General features: G+C 49.7%; 7 protein-coding genes across 7 annotated transcripts; 4 read left to right on the top strand and 3 right to left on the bottom strand.

Moving 5' to 3' along the window:
• Positions 1 to 7: 7 nt before the first annotated feature.
• BO88DRAFT_480020 (40S ribosomal protein eS10) lies at positions 8 to 996 on the top strand (the record flags this gene model as incomplete). Its single annotated transcript, XM_025712113.1, has 4 exons — positions 8 to 130; positions 209 to 245; positions 356 to 516; positions 589 to 996. 4 exons carry the CDS (start codon positions 8 to 10, stop codon positions 841 to 843), a joined length of 576 nt encoding a protein of 191 aa, XP_025564505.1. The 3' UTR covers positions 844 to 996.
• A 13-nt stretch (positions 997 to 1,009) lies between these two features.
• Positions 1,010 to 2,985, bottom strand: BO88DRAFT_403656 (M20 family metallo-hydrolase). Its single transcript, XM_025706418.1, has 3 exons — positions 2,592 to 2,985; positions 2,148 to 2,462; positions 1,010 to 2,091 (listed from the first exon to the last, which is right to left on the bottom strand). The coding sequence occupies exons 1-3, from the start codon at positions 2,840 to 2,842 to the stop codon at positions 1,149 to 1,151; spliced, it is 1,509 nt and encodes a 502-aa protein (XP_025564504.1). The 5' UTR covers positions 2,843 to 2,985; the 3' UTR covers positions 1,010 to 1,148.
• A 992-nt stretch (positions 2,986 to 3,977) lies between these two features.
• BO88DRAFT_403654 (HIT family protein) lies at positions 3,978 to 5,388 on the top strand. Its single transcript, XM_025706417.1, has 6 exons — positions 3,978 to 4,103; positions 4,212 to 4,294; positions 4,557 to 4,625; positions 4,827 to 4,919; positions 4,982 to 4,996; positions 5,085 to 5,388. Exons 1-6 carry the CDS (start codon positions 4,064 to 4,066, stop codon positions 5,190 to 5,192), a joined length of 408 nt encoding a protein of 135 aa, XP_025564503.1. The 5' UTR covers positions 3,978 to 4,063; the 3' UTR covers positions 5,193 to 5,388.
• BO88DRAFT_403653 (CRAL-TRIO domain-containing protein) lies at positions 5,378 to 7,815 on the bottom strand. Its single transcript, XM_025706416.1, has 4 exons — positions 6,336 to 7,815; positions 6,245 to 6,286; positions 6,095 to 6,194; positions 5,378 to 6,042 (listed from the first exon to the last, which is right to left on the bottom strand). The coding sequence occupies exons 1-4, from the start codon at positions 7,497 to 7,499 to the stop codon at positions 5,552 to 5,554; spliced, it is 1,797 nt and encodes a 598-aa protein (XP_025564502.1). The 5' UTR covers positions 7,500 to 7,815; the 3' UTR covers positions 5,378 to 5,551.
• A 92-nt stretch (positions 7,816 to 7,907) lies between these two features.
• Positions 7,908 to 9,469, top strand: BO88DRAFT_403652 (DASH complex subunit DAM1). Its single transcript, XM_025706415.1, has 4 exons — positions 7,908 to 8,514; positions 8,572 to 8,623; positions 8,675 to 8,726; positions 8,796 to 9,469. The coding sequence occupies exons 1-4, from the start codon at positions 8,200 to 8,202 to the stop codon at positions 8,986 to 8,988; spliced, it is 612 nt and encodes a 203-aa protein (XP_025564501.1). The 5' UTR covers positions 7,908 to 8,199; the 3' UTR covers positions 8,989 to 9,469.
• Positions 9,470 to 10,228: 759 nt separating this feature from the next.
• On the top strand, positions 10,229 to 12,515 carry BO88DRAFT_253811 (putative ubiquitin C-terminal hydrolase Ubp8). The gene is made up of 7 exons (XM_025702231.1): positions 10,229 to 10,381; positions 10,448 to 10,684; positions 10,733 to 10,840; positions 10,891 to 11,219; positions 11,276 to 11,701; positions 11,754 to 11,957; positions 12,022 to 12,515. The coding sequence occupies exons 1-7, from the start codon at positions 10,330 to 10,332 to the stop codon at positions 12,133 to 12,135; spliced, it is 1,470 nt and encodes a 489-aa protein (XP_025564500.1). The 5' UTR covers positions 10,229 to 10,329; the 3' UTR covers positions 12,136 to 12,515.
• An 884-nt stretch (positions 12,516 to 13,399) lies between these two features.
• Positions 13,400 to 14,020, bottom strand: BO88DRAFT_413715 (40S ribosomal protein uS14; the record flags this gene model as incomplete). The annotated part of the gene is made up of 4 exons (XM_025708141.1): positions 13,400 to 13,618; positions 13,695 to 13,737; positions 13,884 to 13,907; positions 13,983 to 14,020. The coding sequence occupies 4 exons, from the start codon at positions 14,018 to 14,020 to the stop codon at positions 13,400 to 13,402; spliced, it is 324 nt and encodes a 107-aa protein (XP_025564499.1).
• Positions 14,021 to 16,834: the final 2,814 nt, after the last annotated feature.

Raw genomic sequence — 16,834 nt, 5'->3', positions numbered from 1 at the left:
CTTCCCGATGGGGAATTACCGCACTTTTTTCTCGACCGCAGCCGCTCCACTCACATCAACTACATTTAAACCACTCTCTTCGCGCGTTGTCAAGGCGATTCCCCGAAGAGCGCTAGGAACTCGCGACAATGTAAGTGATGCACCTAATATCGGCCATTGATATCATATAGGATGATGTAGCTAACCCTGATTCAGGCTTATCCCCAAGGAAGACCGCAAGAAGATCCACGAGTACCTCTTCCGCGGTATGTGAACACCTATATCGACCGACCTTGTTTCCCCGAAATGTCGCGCGACGGTCGATCGATGGATTATGGATGATGGATGAATCAGTCATGCTGACGGTTAACAATAGAGGGTGTGCTCGTGGCCAAGAAGGACTTCAACCTTCCCAAGCATGGCGACATTGACACCAAGAACCTCTACGTGATCAAGGCCTGCCAGTCCCTGACCTCCCGTGGTTTCGTCAAGACCCAGTTCTCGTGGCAGTACTACTACTACACCCTCACCCCCGAGGTACGTTTTATTCCATGATTATATCCGGCGCAGGATACGATAAGGACGGATTGTCTGACTGGTTTGATATAGGGTCTTGACTACCTCCGTGAGTGGCTCCACCTCCCCGCTGAGGTTGTCCCCGCCACCCACATCAAGCAGCAGCGTTCCCACGCTCCCCCTCGTGGCATGATGGGCGGTGAGGAGCGTGAGCGTCGTCCCCGTGCTCCTCGTGAGGGTGGCTACCGCCGCCGCGAGCAGGAGAACAAGGAGGGCGGTGCCCCCGGCGAGTTCGCTCCCAGCTTCCGTGGTGGATTCGGCCGTGGCCGTGGTGCTCCCTCCTCCTAAGGGGTGTCGCCTGCCGGTCTTCCAAGGGCTTAATGGGATTGTTGCCGGTGTGGCTTGAACGACTTTGAAAGAAGTCGGGAAGCTGTACCGTGCACGTCCTAAAAAAAGAAGTTATGCCAATCTACTGTTTCACAGTTATGATATAGTTAGGATTAATGGCATGATTTCATGACTTCATTCTATTTTCCATTTCGTAAGATAAATGGCGGCTAAATCTGCTGCTATGTACATGCGGTTGATATACCAAAAGCCGATGTCGAGATGTATGCAGAGGCGCAACTATAGGCACCCGCTGTCAACGCAGCTCATTTCGAGAACCTCTTTCGATCATAACGGATCACTGCTTGCAAGATGACTGATGCACCTGTTGCGCAGTCATCTGCGGAGCAGAACTCCTCCGGGTGATGGCTCAGCCCATCTTTGCAGGGAACGAAGATCATGCTGGTCGGGACTCTCTTGGAGGTAAAGACACTATCGTGACCCGCCCCGCTCATGATTGTCCGCATGAGGGACTTGGGCTCCGCAGCATTGACGTCCGAAACGACCGCCTCCGCGGATTGCTGCACGCACTCGATGCAGTCAGGGTGGAACTTGACAGCGGGCGAATCGAAGTCAAGGGTCCACTCTACGCGGCAAGGCTTGCCAATACCCTTACCCTCTTCTGCGGCGATCGAATCGAACTCCTTTCTCAATTGGTCTTCTACAACCTGGACCAGTTCGCTTTCTGGGCCGCGAATGTCGAGAGTGAAGCTGACAGTGCCGGGAACTGTGTTCACACTGCCGGGCTTTGCCTCTACAATTCCAACGCTAGCCAGACAGCCGTGGGAGGAGGCAACCTCACGAGCACGTACCATCATACGAGCAAAGGCATACAGGGCATCTGCACGGTGTTCGAACGCGGTAGTACCCGTGTGGGTATCTCTGCCGAAGATCGTGAGGTGGAACCAGCGGTATGCCTGAACAGCAGTAACGACACCAACGTGCTGGCCTGCAGAGATAAGATGGGGGCCTTGCTCGATGTGTAGCTCGAAGTGGGCGGCCATGGGAGTTTGCTTGTATGAGCACGGGACACTTCCGAGATAGTTGATCTTCTCCAACGCAGACTTCATAGACTCAGGGGCAGAAGATGCGGTCGGGAGAGATGCGACTGTTGGGACTTCTTTAAGCCCATGTGCTCGTTCGAGAGGGATGCATTCTGCCCAAACGCCAGAAGACACCATGCTAATGGGGAACCGGGCACCCTCTTCGCTGTGATAGTGTTAGCGATGCGAGTTGAAGCATAGTAATAGCGATCCGGGTCGTACTTTGTCCAGTTAACAACTCCAATTCCACCTTCCGTCTCCAATCCCATTTCGTCAATCACTTTCAGCGTTTCAATACCGGAGAGCACACCCAAAATCCCATCATACCGGCCACCTGTCGGCTGCGTATCCAGATGGCTGCCAATGAAAGTGGGTGGGACGTCAGTCCGTCGTCCAGGCCGAACAGCGAAGATATTACCCATTTCATCCACCGTGACCTCGCATTTCAATGCCTTTGTTGTCTCAATGAACCAGTCCCGTACTTGCTTGTCCTCCTGCGACAGCGCAAGTCGCTGCATGCCAGTGTCTGTGTGCTCACTGAATTGCCGTTAGACTAACTCTCGATCCATGGCAAAACGCAGGCCATCGAGTATATCAAGCAGTTCCCTTGCATAGACCCAGAAGACCGCTTGTAGTGATTCCAAAGGGTGTTACAGTAACACTTACTCTCCCCAGCGGATGCCATATCCCCACTGACAGCTATGATGGAGGTCCTTCGCCAAACGTTCTTTATTGGCCCTGAGAGCCGAGACCTCAGCCTCGGTTAGCTCCGTAGACAGCATGGTATGAGTCGTGGTAACTGAGAAAGCTCGCCGTGGAGGCGTGATTGCGGGTTTCGCAAAGGCTGATCTTGTCTGCTTGGATAGGATCCCAGTAAACCTGGCAGCGGATAATCTTTGGTAGAAGATGAAGGCCATCTTGAGCCGAGTGAGCGCCCAAGGGGGCTATATCTTGTTCAATGGTCTTATTGTTGGAAACCCTTCCAGATAAGACTGCCCAATCGACGGTATGATAAGATAGCTGGGTGGGGTTGAGCTGGGGTCTCGGGCTTTTCACCGAATCAGATATCCGCGGATTTGGGTGACGATGGAGCGTTTCCTCGTACTCCAACAGTCTTGGCCGCTTATATAGGAAGGTACAAGAGTAGCTCGGCAATGGGCGATTCTAGTGATGATGAGGGGTAGGGAGGGCTCCCAGGGTCACGGTTAGCCTGTCTGATTACCGATTGACAGGGCGCGGAGCACTTGTAGTAGTGGGTTGACCATGCAAGACAGACCAGCCATACGGACTGGATCCTTGCTGAATGACGGATTGACTCAGGGCGAAGTTTGTTCTTCTTGTATGCTTCAATGCCATGTTAATTGCACGGTATAAGTTTCCGAAGCTGCGAGTACCTGGTGGCTAAGAGGGGGATTGCATCCACCCAACGATTAAAACAACCGACATGTACTGCTAGAGACACAAGGGGAAGGGCTTCCGCTTGCGGAAGACTCAATCAGTGCCTGGGCACACTATACAGGACAAGTGCTTCAATTGACTGAAGAGATACCGATAGTCATCAGTAGTGGGTAAATCTATGAAGACAACTGTTTCTGGGAGCCGGTAACCATGTGCTCGTTCCCTTTAGCTTCATGGACTTGGTCGCTCAGTATAGCCAGTTACGCACACGCACCCTTAAAGGCAACGCAGACGCACCGCTTTCTTGAAAACCACCGTAAAAGGGTGTAGAAAGTTGCAAGAAAAGAGAATCATAATCTACTTAGATCATACAAGAACGACCAAGAAAAAGAAAAACAATAAAATCGACAGCTGTGTCGATGGGTGATTCCAAAGATTGATGAGAGGAGTCTTTTGGGCAAACCACGGCCATCTCTGGTAAAAGGCAAGAAATGGGTTCTGAGCTAGTTTGTCCCACTCCTCGCAGATTCTACCTTAAACTGCTTGTTATAGTACCCTCCGTCAGCCACCCACCGCGAGTTCGAGACCGGCCGGCGCGAACCTTTTTTCCCTCAACTTATCTTTTCGTTCTTCTTCCGCCTTGCGATTGCTAACCCCGCATTCAGTCATTGCGACCTTCAGTTCCCCTCAGACATTACATTGATTGCCATCAACGTATATACTCAACCTCGTCACACAAGATGTCTTCCGCTGCCTGCATCTTCTGCAAGATCATCAAGGGTACGGTGCCTCCTACCTCTGCACACCTACAAATACTATATTCTTTGTTCTCCAACTGCGCCCGCTGGTAGCAGTGATCTGATCCGGCTAACCCGACGTAAACAATAGGTGATATCCCTTCTTTCAAGCTCTTCGAGAGCGACAAGGTCTTTGCCTTCCTCGATATCCAGCCTCTTAGCCGTGGACATGCTGTAAGTGTCGCTGTCCCTCTTCAATGAACTGCATACATACATACATACCACCGCTTCAAATATACCCCCGCACGACATGTCGCATTCTGCTCCCAACCTCGAGACAGACAGTCGACAGTCCCTCAAAACCAGCACTATATCCATAACTCCACCCCCCGCAATCAAATCCCAGACCTCCAATAAACCCCATACCTCTCCCCAAAAGACGAACCCAAGAAACCAAGAAACGAAACCAAGCTAACTCCCAACCCTCCAACCACAGCTCGTGATCCCCAAATACCACGGAGCCAAGCTTACCGACATCCCCGACGAAGATCTTCAGGAAATCCTGGTACGTAGACAGAAACGACATGCACACGTGTGAAATAAGCTCAGCGCTCGATCCGGATGCTTTTATAAGGTCCCACCTGATCGAGGACCCTGCGAGCACTCACCCCCCTCCCTCCTCCTCTTTCAGTCTTCCCCGCAGCTACCTACCTAGCTAGCCACAAGAACGAGCAGATACTAACAAGAGATCCCTCAAAACAAACAGCCCGTCGCAAAGAAGATCGCCAAGGTCACTGGCGCCGAGGACTTCAATATCCTCCAGAACAATGGTCGCATAGCGCACCAGGTTGTTGATCATGTAAGTTGATGTTCGTTTATAGATATTGGATGGGGCTTAATGCTAATGTTTGCTGTTTTCAGGTTCACTTCCACATGGTATGTCATCACACACTTCAAGGAACAGCATATGGCTGCTCATGATACCATTCATTAGTTTTCACTTGCTAACAGGATGCTGGAACAGATCCCCAAGCCTAACGAGAAGGAAGGTCTCGGTGTCGGCTGGCCCGCTCAGGAAACCGATATGGATAAGCTGAAGGCTCTGTTCGAGGAGCTTAAGGCTAAGATGTAAGGGTATAGTAAGTAGCACGGATATAGCAAGTGCTACGGCTGCGTCTATTTACATACCATGTGCTATTATTATCAGTTCTACTTTCACAATTGGAATATTCGTAGGGCACACACTGTAAACTATGATACAGAAGATGATGGTCAACTTCTGTGGAATACGTCTTGGAATACGTCTATCAAGAGAAAATCCAGTGCTCCATTTGAAATTACCAACGAAAACCGCAATCCAAGTATACATGTTCCATGACAGACAGGTAGAAGCTGTATGTACATGCTCTCACGAAGTGAGCGTTATTATGACAAGTAGTCCTCTATCAACACAATCTAACAGTCTATCCTCATACCAAGGCCCGGAGCGCATTACTCGGCCTTCTCCTCGTTAAGTGCGTTTCCCTCGACCTTGCTCTTCGTGGGATAGAACTCGATCTTACCCTCACCTTGGATGACATCTAGTCTATCGTACAAGGAGGTGGCCCGAACGTATGGGTCAAGCTGCCAATATTGGACCCTTAATCGCTCGATCAGGTCCTTTCTCTTGTCTACCGCCGCCTTGACGGCGCTCTCGTCCTTCTTCATTGTCGAAGAGATCCACTCGATGGTGGCGCCTTGAAGCTCCTGCGCCAGCTGCTGTCTCTCGGCCACCATTTCGTCCCGTTTGGCTGTGTCCTCCTGAAGCTTGTTCTCGTCGGGTTGAGGCTCGACATACTTGTAAGCCCAGTTCTCGTCACCTTCAAGCTCTTTCATAATGCGATCTTTGGGAATGAACTTCTCCAGATCCTGGACATTCTTGGTGAACTGGATCTTAGAGGCGACCACAGGGTCGAGCCAGCCCTTAATGATATTCCAGATACCTGCAACCGAGGTTAGGGGAGTTCCCTTGGATACCAAAATTGAAAAACTAACCTGAGAAAATCCAAGGAGCCTTGTGAATCAGAACAACTCCCAGACACTCCGGGTAGTTGGCTTCGAAGCACTTGATCATATACTTCACCGGATGATAGTCCTATAATATGTCAGAGATGGAATCTGTTGGCCGTTGACAGATGTGCTTACCATGTTTGCCAGGGAGAAGTCGGTCATATCGAAGACAACACACTGTTACCCGTTAGTGCATGATACTCTTACCGTGAGATTGTATACTCACAGCTGTTTCGACTGGAGGTGCAAGCATCATCCGAGCGGTCTCAATGGTGTACACAGTGAACCGGTCCAAAGCTTCTGTCTCCTGGTCGGCGGCCTTGTGCAAGCGCACTCTGACGACGCAGATCGGCCGGCCAAGCTTGTCCACACCATGGAGGAAACTCTTGCCCATGCGCATCTGCAACAGGAAGTCTTCACCGGCCTTCTTCTCGGCGGGATCAGAACTCTGGGATTTCTTCAGAGCACTTTGCTCGCCGTTCTGCATGATATCCTCATCCAACTTCACGTCCAGCAGTCTCCAGCGAAGCGTAGAGATCAACATGACCAGAGCCTTCTTGACGTCCCACTTTCGCGCGCGCAGGAAGCGCAAGAGCAGAGAATCGGGGTTGTCATGCTTGACCATGTTCCAGAGAGTCACGCGGATCTCCTCAGGCTTCATATCCACAAGCGCCTGCTGGAACTCCTTTGACTGGCCATACTTGTCATCTCCGTCGGCAATGCTGATAGAAGCGAGACTCGACGCGATCCCGTTGGTACCCTTGTCGCTAGCGCTCTCTTCCTCCTCATCCGTGTTGCTCCGCCCGAAAAGACCAAACCTGCTCCGTTTGGACTGTTTCTTCTTATCTTGGGGTTGGCTTGCAGCAGCAGCGTCGCCGTTCTGCTGCTGAATCTGTTCAACAGCATCCAGATTGACACCACAGACCTTCAGCAGCAGGATCCAAAGCTCTTGTAGCTTGGCTTCCTGCTCTGGTGTGAGATTCCCCACGGTCCCGGGTGGTAAATCCATAGGCATTGTCTTGAGGGTTTCGATGACGCCGAGAAAGGGTACTTCCGATTCTTGCAAAGGTTCGAGAGTGTCGGAAATCGTAGGAATATCACCTTCCGACTTGCGGTATTTATCCTGCAGCCAGGCTCCTGCTCCGATAAGAAGTAGAGTGAATGTGACTGACCAGAACGACGCAGCTTCCCTCGGTTTGTAAGGTTGAGACAACGGCGAAGTGGAGAAGGGTCGTCTGAAGGCTCGAGACCAAATCAGAGGACTTTGATTAGAGCACCGCGGTGGGAAGATCTGTGCACGTCCTGAATGCAAGAGTCTGCCCGACGCGAACTTGATGGAATTGGCCGAGGATGGAGGTAGACGGCGGCGCAGGAGGGAACAAGCATGCATGTGCTTGTTCGTGAGGGCCAGAAGGCGATTGGGGAAGGACGAGTCAAATCCCAAAAGCAGAGATGCCGGCTGTCTTTTCCTGGTGTCCTCGTGAGTAAAATGAGAGACGAAGATCCGAGCCTAAATTTCCAGCCGGGAACAATGCGGGGAAGGAAGGCGAGAGGGAAGGAGGCGAAGAGAAGGCGGACGGTGCAGTTCGCTTGGAACCTTCACAGATTCAAGGTTCAGCTGCAGGAGACTAAGGGGAACTCACAGCGGTTGGATGCGGCAATAATGGGGAGGAAGATAAAGCAAGCGAACAGGATGGATTGCCAAGTCTCTTATTTTTGCCAGTCCGCAATCCAATGATGATAATCACACCAGGGGTCCCTCCGGACTAGACGGAAGAACTAAGTAATCCTAATTATAGGCTGATTGGACCATTTTGGGTCGCTGTGGCGCCCCCAGGCAGCAAATCTGCAGACACCTGAGGCAGGGAAAAGGAGGGTCCAGTGACTCGGCCTTGCCTAAAGCGGGGATCAACATCAACAAACCCAATCTTTCGCAACTCCCCTTCATACAACTTGAAACATAACTGCGTCAAGTCGCATATTTGTGACAGCTTTTCTTCTATACCGTGCTTATTCCTATTCTGTCTCATCAGTGTCTCTCAACCGGTTGATTACAGCCTTCAATTTGGGTGCACAGTCTCTGAATCGTCATGGATGCTTTTGCCCGCTCATCGTCTCGCCCACGGCCCTCGTCGCGACCCACGACTCCCCTAAGACCCGGTTCCCGGTCGTCGATCCGCGAAGCTCATGGCTATGGCAGCAGTATTGGTATGGCAGGCTACACCCAGCCTGCCATCAATGCCTTGGAACCCCAGTTTGCAGAGCTTGCAGACTCCATGGCTGATCTCGAGGCCAACTTCATGCACCTTCAGCTGATGCACGAAAGTTTGACCCGGTTCAGTGAGAGCTTTGCCAGTTTTCTCTATGGATTGAACATGAACGCGTTCTGTGTGGACTTTCCGGAGGTAATTGCGACTGAGAATAATGGCTGTCTTCCCTCCTAAGCTGACGATCGAATACAGGCGCCCATTCCAGAGTCTTTCCGGAGAGCCAAGCAAGCAGAGGCACAGAATGGTATGAACGCAGCTGCGTAAGAGGGAAATCCAATACTAATAGCACGAGTAGAAGCCGAAGCAGAACAGCTGAAAGCGACCACTGAAGCGGAGATGACATTCATGTGAGTCTTAATTACTCCACGGACTAGGTGTTGATTGCTTTCCTCATACTAACAACACGACGCACTTAGGACTACGGACACTTCCTTCATCGAACATCCTTCGAGCACCGTTCCCTCCAAGCCTTCGGCCAGAATCCCGGCCCCGTCGCGTGGCACCACCAGAGGATCCACGCGTGGTTCGACAAGCAGTCGGTATGCGACACGGGGCGCCAATCGCGGCGCCCGTCCAAGCGCATTGCCCCGCGGACGAGGATTGCGGTGAAGGCAGGAACCCGGATGGTAAAAATTTTCAACAGGGCGCAGACGGTTGAGCATGGAGAGGCACAAAGACTTGCGCGAAGGGAACGGTCTGCTATTGGCAATCCGTAGAGAATCCCTGCAATTCGCAACGCGCCCCCAAACCTTGAGAGGAACCCCGTTCCTGAAAGAACCTACGGCGACGATAGCATTCCGTAACACGAAGCCTGCCGAGCGGCCTGTCCGATCTCAGCGGCTCGGATCTTTCTGAGGGAAGTTCTAGCTAGCCCAGGTGGTAGAGTTAGGGTCGACTGGATATCTCCAGTCTAGTGCCCATAACTATTTCAGAGCCCGGAGAAAATCTGGTCACGTATGATAGCATTACGCATAATGATGAATGCAAAATATAGTTGAAAGTGGGTGTCCTTGCGGCTCGAATAAGCGTTGTAGGACCATCGCCCGTCCCCAGAATGACCCACCCCGGGGTCAATGGGGAAAGACATCATCAAGTATCAGATGCCCCATCTTGATATTTGGAGGCGCACGGCCATAGTTTGCCAGTGTATATAATGTTGGGTGATATGTCGAGGGACATAATGAATGCAAAAAAAGTAAAAATAAAAAATACCCCGGAAAGCACACCAAGTAAGGAAATCAAAGATGCCAAAGCAACGATCTCGGATCAAATGCAGTCCCGGTTTCTTATCGCCCGGAGCCGCGGTCGACCCTGGCGAAAAAAAGATCTGTCTTGCATCCAGCGCTCACAGTGCCTGTCTTCACGGGACGATCTCTATCCGAATAAATAATTGATCTACCTGTGTATTGTATCATTTTGGTCTCTGTCTGTCTGTTTCACTGGGGCTGTCCTTGCACGGTCCTGAACAAGAAGACAGCGAGGGACCGAGTGACTCGAGGGGGCATCCCGCTGTGACCATCTCCGATCCCGATTTGAACTGCGGAACACCCGGTGGCTGCGGAGAAACACTCGAGTGACTGCTGCCCGCTCTCGACATTCCACTGCTTCGGTGGCTTTGCTATCGGCACGTCTTGTGAAGGTGCATTTCTCTCTCTTCATCCCCATTGGAGGACCTGGCGTCCCCTAGCATACAGAGCTGATATGATTCATGCCTGCAGAGTCCTCCAGGGTAGTCCGTCCGATCCATGGATTCCTACTTGATCTGCAGTTGACCTGCTGAATATCCTTATCATCTCCCTCTCTCTACATTGAGAGACTAACTGTACTACTCTTAACACACTCCTTCACCCATCTCGACTGGGAGCCTCACTCTAGGCTGAGCCAGGATAGGCTTCACGTGCGAGCTGTGACACTTGTTTCACCACGTTCATTCATAAGTATCCCCACACAATGGCTAGTGTACTCTCGATATCATTACTTTCTGAGGCCGAATATGGCTGTGGTATGTGAAACTCATGCGCAGAACTGTTTCCCGGACCTTTTTGCCCCTTTACTGATCCGGTAACAGAGCATCTGGCCACGCAAATGGGGCAGGATGTGAGCACTGCAGAGCAGTTCAAGAACGCTTTTATCAAAGCGCATAATTCATTAGGCCATCTCCAGCGTTCGATGGAGTCATCAAAGCAGAACGGTCGTCTCAAATCCAAGGATTTTCTGAAACCAAAGTACACTTGCTTGACATGCGGTGAAACGATGCCGATGGGCGGCCGGAAAGCCCATACCGAGAAGACTAGTCATCAATTCTGTAGGTGATTCTTGCCTTTTCCTATCGATTTTACTAACAATGTTCGAGACATGGATTCGCGAGCCCGCACAGTATACTGCCAGGCTTGTGGAGATTTTGTCTATGACCACGGCCTCGAACGACTTCGGTGCTCAACAACAGAAAGCGCTCTTCAAGGTTAGCATTTGACCTACTCTCTAGTTTGTTATAGCACTAACACGAAAAAGTCGCCAAGAAACGTCGCTTCAGCGATAGCTCTGCGGACGAGCTTTATATTCGGAGCAATGCCAGCAAGCGTCCTTGCGCTAAGCAAGGTGTCAGGGGCTTGTTCAACCTGGGGCAAACCTGTTATCTCAATGTCATCCTTCAAACCCTCCTGCATGACCCAATACTGAACACTTATTTCCTTGGGAACGGTCATCAGCCCCACGACTGCACTGCTTCTGACTGCGTAGGATGTGCAGTTGCGGAGGCCTTCGCGGATTTCAACAGCAGCGACAAACCGGAAGGGTTCGCAGCTCTCAATCTTCTTTTAGCGTCATGGCGTGCAAGTTCTGTATGTTACCACGGACATTTTATCTCTGACAAGTGGTGCTAATTGCCATCATTCAGACATTAGCAGGTTATCAACAACAAGACGCACACGAGTATTATCAATTTCTCGTCGACAAGCTTCACCTTAGTACCGAGAATCACCGAGAAGGCCATGAAAAGGGTTGTCCTTGCTTCTTTCACAAAACCTTTTACGGCAAGCTTCGAAGCAGCGTGACTTGCGACAAGTGTGGCAACGTCACACGAACGGATGACCCTATGGTGGATCTCAGTCTCGATGTTCAAGTGCAGGCGAAGAAACGCGCCATGGGTGGCACAGGAGTTTCGTCGACGCCTACCCTGAGCGGATGCCTGGAGAGCTACACGTCTCCGGAGAAACTAATGGCAGGCGTGTACAACTGCAGTCACTGCGGCGGAACACCACAGAAAGCCACCAAACAACTGCGCATTCGGAAATTACCCGCCATTCTGTGCATGCAGCTAAAGGTATGTTCCTGCGCAAATTCCCTACGACCAGACACGGACTTACCCAATACAGCGCTTTGAACACACCTTTTCCGTCTCGGAGAAGCTAGAAGGCAAAATCGACTTTCCACTATCGATCAACATGCTCCCTTATACAACCTGCCCGCAGGCCAAAGTTGACAGGTCCAGATTCGTATATGACCTCTCATCTGCCGTAGTACATCAAGGCAAGCTCGATGCGGGGCATTACTACGTCTACTGCCGCCAAGGCGATGATGTGAGTTCTTGACCTCCCTCAGTCATACTCCTTTTAACAGCCGTTTCTAACCCCAACTTCTCAGTGGGTACTCTTCAACGACGACAAAGTCACCGCCGTCACCGAGGCAGAAGTCCTCAACGCTGACGCCTATCTCCTGTTCTACAACCTTCGATCGCTGGCTTCTGCGCCGCAATAGAAGCTAGCTACCTATCGTGTACCATCACACCACATCATCACATCACATTGTACTCTGGCGGCTGCCTCATCTTTTCGCATTCGGTTTGTCTTCAGCGACTCGGAGTCCACGGCTAGGAGTTGTATTATTATTGTTTGATTGGTTGGTTGCATGTATGTTCATGTAGGAGAGCTGTGGCTGGATGCAAGACTGCTGTTGTGAAGTTGGGTTGCGTTTCTTTTCTTTGCTTGCTTTATAGCTCAGTCGCTTAGATATAGCGGGTTTGTCTGCGCCGTGTGCGTTAGACTAACTAGTATAGTAGAAGGGGCTAAGGTTGCAGGAGTGCGTATACATGGCTGAGTTGCCTAGCTAGATATGGATGGCGAATACAGGCAGTATGAGTTTCATTTACTTCTTGATATTGATTGACACCTAGACACTCGACAGACATAGGATGTTTTTATGTGACTCATGATATGCTTACTCCCAGTCAGTCATCTACACTACGCAGGTCCTACAGGAACTATCAACCAGAGGACAGTCCCATGACTAGACCCAAACCCCACTGACTACATCCTTCAATAAGCCGGAAGTATCAACCAGAGCAGAGCCGCACGATCCCAAAAGACATGCATGACCAGCCCATACGAATGATACGGTCTCCAGCAAGCAGCACCCCTACCTCTCACAGGACAAGCCGGGGGGAAGAATCGGTGATTGTCAAGAGATCCTCAATTCAATAGGAAATACCGTCCACACCAGCCAACAACCTAAGCCCACCCCCTCTCGTCTCTAACCCTCAAATCCCATCTCTTCCTCAATCACACCTATAAAAATTAAAGGAAATTCCACCATGAACAAATAAGAAAAACACCATTTTATTTCATTCCATTGAAAATCAAGCCCGGGTTTCGGATTTCATTTGCGTTTTCGATTTCACAGACACACACGCACACACACAGACTGGTAAAAGAATAGAAGAGGCTACCGTTATCCCCCCTGTATTTCTTCTTCCTCCGCTAATCCCCGACATGGAATTGTGGGGGATCGTTGGTTTATTTGATATTGGGTGGTGTATGTGAAAGAGAGAATCGAAAGCGCCACGAGCACGTTTTTAACGAATCATCGTCGTGAATAACGGAAAATTGGGATCGATGATGATGGGGGATGGAGAAGATTCGATTTAACGGTACTGTTTGGGTGAAATGGTGTGTTAGTTAGGTTTCTCTTGGTCTGGTTTGTGTGGCGTGGTTGTGGTTTTGGCTGTCGAAGTCGTAGTGGCATTTCATTCCATTTCATTCCGTCTCTGGTACTCATTCTTTTTCGTTGTCGCGAATCCCATCTCTTTCTCTTTCGGTATCCTCCTCGCCATGCCAATGCCATTTCGGATGTAATGTGATTGTGGTACTGGTGCTGGAATATGCATGTGGGTGATGGTGAAACCAACCTTGTGGAAACCGATGTCAGAGGACTTCTCACGGAAGCACTGACGGCAGATGTTCATCTGTACACAAGCCAGTTAGCCATTGTTCCTGCACCCCAATATTTCGCATCGCGTTGATTTCAGTGGATATCCATACCCCGTACTTGCGGATCAGACCGGCGCGGTGGGAGCAGACACGGCTGTATTATTCCAACACACGAATCAGCACATAACTTCCTTTCACAGTTTCGTATGTGTCCTCCATTCGGTTCATTTCTCTCCTCTCCGAAACTCCCCCATTCCCAAAACTCATGATTTCCTCAGGAAAAATTCGCAGAATACGCACCAAGAACGGGAACCCTTGCCGAACCTATCCATCACAGATCAATTAGCAACCATACACACATATAGATATCAAATTTCAACGGCACGGATTTCAACTTACTTGCGGGGCCGGCTGTACCAAACGGACTCGTGAGTCATCTTGAATCTGAGGCGAGAGAAACCTGGGGATGAGACGGTGTTTGGCAGGCGGTTTGTCGTCGCTGGGCGTTGAAGGGGGACGGGGATTCAACGAAAAGGTTAGGGTCGAAATTCCGTTTGTGTGTCTTTCCGGTTTCCGTGATGCGGGCTCGGACCATCTCGCTTGATGGGGGCGCTAAGCCTTGTTGGGATGGGGGATGGACGGGTGCTGGTCATGTGATTATGGGTTTGGGGCTATTTTCAACTTTACTACTCCAGATGTCGGGTTCGGGGGGAAGTTGTTCCGGGTGTATGTATAGAGATGGGACCTATTCATGAAGAAGTTGTTCTTCAGGTTATTGCGTAGAATGGTAATAATTATAGTGACTTACTGCTGCATAGATATGTTTCAACTCATATATAATTGTTCCATTCGAGACGTTTTCTTGCACTTCATTCTAACTACAACACATCACTAAAGCACTAATCTCAATCGCGTACTTAAGAGCCTGAAGCAGAATGACCAACCACAACGAGACGAACTTTTCCACTAATCGCAAATTTCTAACATAATTTTGTCTCGCTTACAGATATAACTGCACGTATATTCTATCTAGAGCATATACACAACAGCCCACGCTACTCAGAACCACCACTCACTTTTTATACTTATACAAGTTACCCTTCCCTTCAAACATACTAAGACAACTTAAACTGCGCTCAATGAGCTCAGCAACACACAAAATACCTCTCGTTCAGACTCTGAAGATTATATATATGTATGCTATTGTATCGACATGTTTCACGGACTATCCAGCCAACAAACGGGTTGTAAAGAGGCAGACTACAGACTACAAGGGTACAGGTGCGTACACAATTCAGGACTAAGCATAGTTAGTCAATAGTTACTTAGTATTTGGTACATTTGAAGCATCTATCCGTGTTAGGTAATACCCTTACCCCTCATTCTCAGAGAGGTACATAGCTTAGTACTCCATAGAACACCCTCTTCCTCTCGGTGGAAAGGCATGGCTACATGCATTAAGGGATGAGAAGGCATATAGAAACAGACAAAAAAAAGGATGAGGAAAGCAAGAAGAAAAAGAAACTGAGACAAAGGAAAGGGGTTAGAGAAAGAAGTATCATAGGGGTTTTCATAAGGCTTAGAGCTATCGGTGTAAGGCTGGCTAGGGAAGTAGCTAGCTAGCTAGCACATGCATCAGTTGTGCATTAACTAATGAGTTGTTTGTTGGTTAGTTGATATCTGCTTGCCAGTTGGCCCTTCAATGGCTATATGGAAAAGGTATCCTATCCAATGTAAGCTTTGTATAGTAGCTACAGGATACGTAGTATCTCGCATGGGTGCTTTACTTAAATGCATAACCTGGCCATTTGCTTGACTGAACAATGGCCAGATCACCCTGAAGGCCCCTTCAATCATAAGGAGTGGGATATAATTCCAGAGACAGCGTAGCAGGGGATCTATCTATTGACCAACGATCAACAAAGCAATAACTACAGAAAGAAAAGCAAGCAGAAGCTAGCCTCCTCAAAACCCGAACATCCGAGCTCCGACGTGATAGACTACTGTGTAGTCACTTGCGTTCGGGATTACCCGCTCGATTGGACCTAATAGGGCTAAGTAGTGTTGATCGCAGTAGGCGCGGTACAGGAGAAGCATCTAGCATCTGTCTAGTAGATGTTATTGGTGCTGTGTGTATAAGCGATTGGTCCGTCTCGCTTGGATCAGTGATGATCATCTGTGTACAAAGTAGCAAGGTACTTTGTGCCTGGATGGCCATTCCGGGCGCCGATTTTCGGGGGTATCCTTATTGTTAGTAGGCATGATGTAGTTGTCTTTATGTCGCGTGAGCTAGTTATTCAGACAAGCAATGTAGAATGTAGCGAAAAGCTGTCTTGTGATAGGGGTTCGTAAACTTGTGACTACTGCAGGACATAATCCATGTCTCGTTTCAGACTGGTAGGGTTGGTTTGTATCTCCCCGCAGTCACCCTCCCTGTTTTTGCGGCATGTTGCGGTGACTGATGGTCACACTTACCTACTTTGAGGGCTATGCTTGCGGTAGGTTAGGTAGAACACACAGTATATGACTGACATCTGGATGCAAGGGGGGTGGTTGGCAATCACTTGACCTTACGTATACTGCGCTTTGCACATTCTTCGGCAAGTTAAACTGAACGAGATGAATGGATGAAGAAGGCTCGATGAAAATACTCTGGCTAAGGTGTAGTTTGATATCAAGAATTATACCTTGTCAGACTAAGATGAAGCGAGACGACACTTGAGATCATGTAAGCTGAAGTAGCTATGGAAATTGGCATAGTTAAGAAGCCAATGATATTCGATACGGTCCTTAACGAGCAAAGAATCTGGGGTAGTAGTTCCCTAGCATATGGGAATGTATAAGAAGAGGGCATGTCTGAACCGAAGTGAGTGCTTCTGTGCCACACTGAGAGCTAGAACCCCTATGCCCTGCCAGATTAATCAACGATAATTAATCGGACCATCTAGTCGATAGCCGTCGAACCTACTAGAGAAGAGCTGGCCGTTATAGTTGTCCTCGGTGTCGCTTAATGAACTGTACCAGCTAGTGTGACAGTCCACGAGCGAATCACAGAAAAACCAGAATGATAAAGGGAGTACCTGAACATTCTCACCAACCAGGCCAACCGGTTAAAGCGGCACCACCATCGGAGTGAAGCCGGAATTAGCGGCACGGAGATTATGGCCTGCCTAGTATAGTCAAGTGCTGAGCCATGGTTTGTCTCCGCTTAGAAAAAATGAGCTCTGCGGGCGGCATCCGCCGGCTGTTTT

The sequence above is a fragment of the Aspergillus vadensis genome (genome assembly GCF_003184925.1).
Source record: "Aspergillus vadensis CBS 113365 unplaced genomic scaffold BO88scaffold_7, whole genome shotgun sequence".
In the NCBI taxonomy this organism is placed as follows: domain Eukaryota; kingdom Fungi; phylum Ascomycota; class Eurotiomycetes; order Eurotiales; family Aspergillaceae; genus Aspergillus; species Aspergillus vadensis.
This window is presented reverse-complemented; position numbering and strand designations above follow the sequence as displayed.

What these genes read in the sequence shown, in the direction of transcription:
- BO88DRAFT_403654 (XM_025706417.1), top strand. Translation starts at nt 4,064, where the DNA reads ATGTCTTCCGCTGCCTGCATCTTCTGCAAGATCATCAAGG. An exon ending in CTTCTGCAAGATCATCAAGG is followed by an intron (nt 4,104 to 4,211) that starts GTACGGTGCCTC and finishes CGTAAACAATAG; the next exon opens with GTGATATCCCTTCTTTCAAG. An exon ending in CTCTTAGCCGTGGACATGCT is followed by an intron (nt 4,295 to 4,556) that starts GTAAGTGTCGCT and finishes CTCCAACCACAG; the next exon opens with CTCGTGATCCCCAAATACCA.
- BO88DRAFT_253811 (XM_025702231.1), top strand. Translation starts at nt 10,330, where the DNA reads ATGGCTAGTGTACTCTCGATATCATTACTTTCTGAGGCCGAATATGGC. An exon ending in TGAGGCCGAATATGGCTGTG is followed by an intron (nt 10,382 to 10,447) that starts GTATGTGAAACT and finishes ATCCGGTAACAG; the next exon opens with AGCATCTGGCCACGCAAATG. An exon ending in CGTCATGGCGTGCAAGTTCT is followed by an intron (nt 11,220 to 11,275) that starts GTATGTTACCAC and finishes GCCATCATTCAG; the next exon opens with ACATTAGCAGGTTATCAACA.
- BO88DRAFT_403653 (XM_025706416.1), bottom strand. Translation starts at nt 7,499, where the DNA reads ATGCATGCTTGTTCCCTCCTGCGCCGCCGTCTACCTCCATCCTCGGCC. An exon ending in CACCTCCAGTCGAAACAGCT is followed by an intron (nt 6,287 to 6,335) that starts GTGAGTATACAA and finishes AACGGGTAACAG; the next exon opens with TGTGTTGTCTTCGATATGAC. An exon ending in GGCTCCTTGGATTTTCTCAG is followed by an intron (nt 6,043 to 6,094) that starts GTTAGTTTTTCA and finishes CCTCGGTTGCAG; the next exon opens with GTATCTGGAATATCATTAAG.
- BO88DRAFT_403656 (XM_025706418.1), bottom strand. Translation starts at nt 2,842, where the DNA reads ATGGCCTTCATCTTCTACCAAAGATTATCCGCTGCCAGGTTTACTGGG. An exon ending in TATGGCATCCGCTGGGGAGA is followed by an intron (nt 2,463 to 2,591) that starts GTAAGTGTTACT and finishes ACGGCAATTCAG; the next exon opens with TGAGCACACAGACACTGGCA. An exon ending in GGAGTTGTTAACTGGACAAA is followed by an intron (nt 2,092 to 2,147) that starts GTACGACCCGGA and finishes ACACTATCACAG; the next exon opens with CGAAGAGGGTGCCCGGTTCC.
- BO88DRAFT_403652 (XM_025706415.1), top strand. Translation starts at nt 8,200, where the DNA reads ATGGATGCTTTTGCCCGCTCATCGTCTCGCCCACGGCCCTCGTCGCGA. An exon ending in GCAAGCAGAGGCACAGAATG is followed by an intron (nt 8,624 to 8,674) that starts GTATGAACGCAG and finishes TAGCACGAGTAG; the next exon opens with AAGCCGAAGCAGAACAGCTG. An exon ending in GAAGCGGAGATGACATTCAT is followed by an intron (nt 8,727 to 8,795) that starts GTGAGTCTTAAT and finishes CGACGCACTTAG; the next exon opens with GACTACGGACACTTCCTTCA.